This window comes from Pyrgilauda ruficollis, unplaced genomic scaffold (genome assembly GCF_017590135.1).
Source record: "Pyrgilauda ruficollis isolate IOZ18807 unplaced genomic scaffold, ASM1759013v1 scaffold38, whole genome shotgun sequence".
NCBI classification, from domain to species: Eukaryota; Metazoa; Chordata; class Aves; order Passeriformes; family Passeridae; genus Pyrgilauda; species Pyrgilauda ruficollis.
In genome coordinates this window covers 283,329-288,565 of record NW_024525267.1, presented here as the reverse complement: position 1 = coordinate 288,565, position 5,237 = coordinate 283,329, and the positions used below count along the sequence as shown (strand labels likewise).

The window sequence follows — 5,237 nt, the reverse complement described above, 5'->3', positions numbered from 1 at the left end:
TTTTTTTTTTTTCCTGGTGAAGCAATGATGCAATCAATTTGAAACAAACGTGGGGAACGCCGCAGGGTGATGGCATTTATAAGTGAGAGATGTGCCGCGAAGCGCCGTTTCGCCGCCGCTGATGCCCCGAACCCCTGGTTCACCCCTGGTTCCCCGCTCTCGTGGGGCGGGAGCCGCAGCCGGGACCTGCCCACGGCCAGCCCCGGCCGGCCGGGCTGGGCTGCGGGCCCCGGGCCCCCCGGGCCGGCACTCACGGGGCCGCTCCGGCCGCCAGGCCGGTCAAAGAGTCCTCCGGGAAGGCGGTGGGTGCGTTTTGCATCCCCGGAATTATTCTTTAATATATTAAAATAATAATAAAAAAACCCCTCCGATTTCTCAACAAGCGCATTTTCATAGACTTGTGTATGGTGATTGCTTTGTATGAAATCGTGTTTGGGTAATAATATTGAAAATCAGCGCCGTGTTTATCGTATTTCATACCTAACAGCTTGCTCTGCCCAGCGCTATGCTCCTCTTTAGATCCCTCTTTCAACCCATGCTGTGACCACCCTCCCGTAACAAACAATTGCTTAGCAACACTATGCAGCACAATTTGCTTGTGTTTCATTTGTTATTACAATTTCACCCCGACAATGTGTGACAACTGATTGTTTGTTTAACACAATTTTCCGTTTGCCGGGTTAGCGAAGAGCGCATGGGAAATGAGAAACTCCGAGAGCAGGTTTTGCGAAGCGGGTATCAAACCTGGGGTTTCACGGCAAAACTACTCAGACTAAAACAAAATAAAACAAAATAAAAGAAACCTTCCCCACTGGGGGGACAAATTATTTGGAAAATATAATCTCTAAATTAGGAATAAAGGTAAGCGTTGTAGCATGGTGGATCATCCGTCAGGGGAGCAAAAATCTCTTCGGGCAGCCGAGCTCCCGGCCGGCCCGGGCGGTGTGCGCTCCGCCAGCGCCGCGGCTCCTCCGCTGACCACTCGTGTCCCGCGGTGCTGCTTTCACCTGGAAGAAGCCGGACAGGCGCGGACATGAAGCCCTGAGGCAAGTGATGCTAAACACCCGAGAAGTCTGCCCCGGCGGCGGCTGTCCCCACCGAGGGTGTCCCCACCTGCGAGCCCCCGCAGGAGCGGGGCTCCGGGGGTCACCGCTTTGCTCCCCGAGGGGCGGCAGTCCCGGGCTGAGCGCTGTCCCCGCCGCCGCGCAGCGCCCGCCCCGAGCCCCCGGGGCAGCCGCGGGATGCTCCGCTCCTCTCCTCGCCTCTCCTCTCCGGGCCGGAGCCCGAGCGGGCCGTGGCCCCGCTGCCGGCCTCCCCTCAGGCCTGGCTCTCCCGGGGACCCCGAGCCCGGCTCGCCCGGAGCCCCGCTCCCTGCCGGGGCTGCGCAGGGCACCGGAGGGATGCTGTCGCGCATTGCTGCAGAGCCGCTGAGGACGTGAAGGAGCATCCCGATGGCGGCATTAAGCAGGCGCTGCTCTGCATGCAGCGCGACCGGCTGCACTCAGGGAATTAGTGACCAAAAAACCCCAACAAACCGAAACTCCCTCTACGAGCCCACCCACAAACAAACAAAAAATAAAGACAACTCTCAAAACATCAACAGAAAAAAGAAAAATCCCAAATCTAACTAAAAACCCGCCGAATCCTCTGTCAAATAGTTTCACTTTCCATCAAATTTGAAAAACTTGCACGAAGTTCAGGTCTAAAAGCCAAAGGCTTAAAGAAATGGTTAGGCAGATAAATTGAAATAAAAACCGATGCAGCTAATTAATCACATTGCGCTGTATCAATAAACCGAGAATTTAGTGTTGGCATTCTTTTTTTTTTTAACGCTTATACAAATCTTTCTGTACAAATACGTTTCAGATCATTCTCAGGTGCGATTTTAAATCCTGGAATATCGAAGAAAGGAAGGCTAAAGATAAAGTGCGAGTAAGCGCTAACGAGGATATTCTTTGTTGAGGAAAAATAATGTGTTCCTCGTAAACGGACTCTAATGGCTTGTTTTCATTTCATGCGTACAATTTCCTACCTTCTTTGATGGAGAGTTGATGGGGTAAATAGTCTAATCTTATTCAGTTCACCTCCTGTGGATTCCCAGGGACAGTCGTGACAGACGAAGTATTCTGCAAATCACAAGAGCCAGCTACCAGGAGAGCCAAACCTCTTAATAGGACGAGTTTTAGGGATTTAAAATTTCTCCATTTAAAAATTCACGGAACACGCAAAATATGAAGTTCTCTGCATCATTGCAACTTTGTGGGCTTTGTTTTCTAAGCTAGATAATTAAAGATTAAAAAAAGAAAAGAAATAGGCACAACTCAGATCGGAAGCAAACTGGAATACCTACCACACCCGGGGATTTGAGATGGCACTGGTCTTTAACGTTTGCGTCTCTTGGCTTGTTTTAAAAATAAAAGGTGATACCTGTCTGAATCTGTTAAAAAAAGGAAAGGGGAAAAAAAAAAAAAAGGAAAGAAAACGGAGAGATTGAAGCTTACAATATTCACGTGTCGTTGTTCCGCCAGGTCACCTAGAAAAATAATAATAAGAAAAAAAATAGTTCAGTTACTCAGTGAAGACGTTATTGCTTCACTGCATACACCTTAAATCAGAGAAACACATACTCTTCAATGCCCGTTCAGTCCTCCGAGCCGGGGACGCAAGATTCAAATCCTGCTACAGAAACACTTGGAGTGGGGGGGCGTTGCATGTTTATGTGGCAGTTTATTTTTTTTTTTTTAAGTGCTTCTTAAGCAGTTCGAAGCATAAATAATGAATCTGAGCCTTAGACAGAGGAAATCGCACCCACTAATGTGAACTAACACGACCAAAGTAGGCGCATAATAGACAAGACTAGGAGCTGCTAACCACTTCTACACAATGGCATTAATAAGATTAACCTGGGCAATTAGCCGGTGCAGCAGAGATCAAGCCTAAATCTGGGGCCTTTCTAAAAAGCCCACTAATGGAAAGGATTACGTTAATTTCATTAATTCTCAATACACAGACTGGGGCTGCTTTCACTCCTTTGTGCAACCCCCACCTCTTCGCCACCAAAAAAGGGGAGAAAAAAAAAATCAAATCTGGTTTTGTTTGTCATCTGCATATTACCAGGAACTAAATCCAGGATGACGTCGCCTGGGTATAAAAAAGGGAAGAGGTTCAGATGGATTATACTCCGAGCAGCCCTCTGGGTTGAGATCAGTAAACAGGCGAGAGTTGAGGGGGGAAAGTTCCAGGGGTGGATCCTGCGCACACGCACACACACCGCACACGCGCGCACAGACACACACGCACACTCTGCCCGCAAGCTGCCCTCGGAAAAGGCTCTTTTCTTTTCGCTCCGATCCCTTTTTAAAATTTATCCGAAAAGTTTCGGTTTCGTGTCCTTCCAGCCTCTTCCCCCTCCCCCGGCCTGTCCCCGCCGCCCTGCCCCGCACGGTTTGGGGCATGCCTGTGAGCATGTTCAGCATCGACAATATCCTGGCGGCCAGACCTCGCTGCAAGGACTCGGTGCTGCTGCCCCCGAGCGCCGCGCCCGTCGTCTTCCCCAGCCTCCACGGGGACTCGCTCTACGGCAGCGCCTCCGACTACGGCGGATTTTACTCCCGGGCGGTGGCTCCCGCCTCCGCGCTGCCGCCGGCCGTCACTGGATCTCGGCTCGGCTACAACAACTACTACTACGGGCAGCTGCATGTGCCGGCGTCCCCCGTGGGCCCTTCGTGCTGCGGGGCCGTGCCGCCCCTGGGCGCCCAGCAGTGCTCCTGCGTCCCCCCCGCAGGTAAGGCGGCCCGGCGTGGGACGGGGCGGACGGGCTCCCTTTGTTCCCGCAGCCGCGGGGCCGGAGCGGGTGGCGGGGAGCTGGCGGCCGGCAGGAGAGCGGCTGGGCGGCGGGAGGGGGCATTTTCGGGACGGGACTGGACGGGACAGGAGTGGGGGGGAAGCAGCGATCTCATGCAAAGCCTATCGTCGACTCGTCTGTCTGTCCGTAGGTTACGAGGGCACTGGGTCAGTCCTGATGTCCCCTGTTCCCCATCAGATGTTGCCCTACATGAACGTGGGCACTTTGTCCCGGACGGAGCTGCAGTTACTGAACCAGCTGCACTGCAGGCGGAAAAGACGGCACAGGACTATCTTCACTGACGAGCAGCTGGAAGCGCTGGAAAACCTCTTCCAGGAAACGAAATACCCAGACGTGGGCACGAGGGAACAGCTGGCCAGAAGGGTGCACTTAAGAGAGGAAAAAGTGGAGGTACTTTGCTTTCTTTTCCCTTCTTCAGCCCTCTCCCATTGGCACTCAAACGCGCCCGAACCGGATGTATCGCGGTGCGGCTGCAGCCCGGCTCTGCCAGCGGAGGGAGAGCGACCGCTCTGCGGGGCAGAGGGAAAGTTTTTTATTATTTCCAAGTGCCCTTCCTTGGGGCGGCCGGCCGAGCCTGTCACAGGGCTGTGAGGGATTGTCGGCAGGCGGCTGTGCCTCCCGAAGGCGCCCGGCCGGTCCCACCCGGGCGGCTGCTTCCCCCGCCTCCCTGCCTCCGTCCGAGCCCGGCAGGGCTCCTGCGGGGCTGAGGTCAGCTGCGGGTTTGCATAGTTTTATTTTCATTTTTCCCCCTCTAATAATTTAATTTCTTAACGTAACAGGTTTGGTTCAAAAACCGCCGGGCGAAGTGGAGGAGGCAAAAGCGATCGTCTTCGGAGGAATCAGAAAACGCACAAAAGTGGAATAAAGCGTCTAAAACGTCACCGGAGAAGAGACAAGAGGACGGGAAAAGTGACTTGGACTCTGACAGCTGATACTTCTAAGTGGGGGGGACATTTCCCGTGGACTGTCGGATACGCTCCAGAGGATGCTACTAATCTTGCACAAGATCTGCCTTGTTGGAGGGGGAAAATATCTGTATATAATGTACAATGCCCCGAGCTAATTCCGTGTAAATAAAATGTGTTGCGGAGGTGTTGCACAGGTAGACGGCGGCGCGTTTGTTCACTCTGCGCCGCGGGGAGAGGGAGAGGAGAGGGACAAGGGAGCAGGAGGCGATGGTGCCCAGCTCCCCGGGCGCAGGGCCGGCGCTGCCGGCGCAGTTCCGTGTTCAGCGGTGCGGTATCACAGCGTGAAAGCGGCCGGGGGCAGCGCTGGAGGGCGGGCCCCGCTCTTCGCCGGCCGGCGGGCCATGGTGGGTCTCGCACCCGGAGGGAAGCGGCCGAGGCCCAGCCTGGCATTCCGGTATGGAGTC

At 54.0% G+C, this 5,237-nt stretch overlaps 1 protein-coding gene across 1 annotated transcript; it reads left to right on the top strand.

Annotated features, from left to right (window-relative positions):
- Positions 1-3,111: 3,111 nt before the first annotated feature.
- GSC (goosecoid homeobox) lies at positions 3,112-4,968 on the top strand. The gene is given in 4 exon segments (XM_041476341.1): positions 3,112-3,406; positions 3,408-3,784; positions 3,996-4,255; positions 4,645-4,968. Coding segments are annotated over 4 exon segments (1,065 nt in total). The 5' UTR covers positions 3,112-3,131; the 3' UTR covers positions 4,798-4,968.
- The last annotated feature ends 269 nt before the right edge of the window (positions 4,969-5,237 follow it).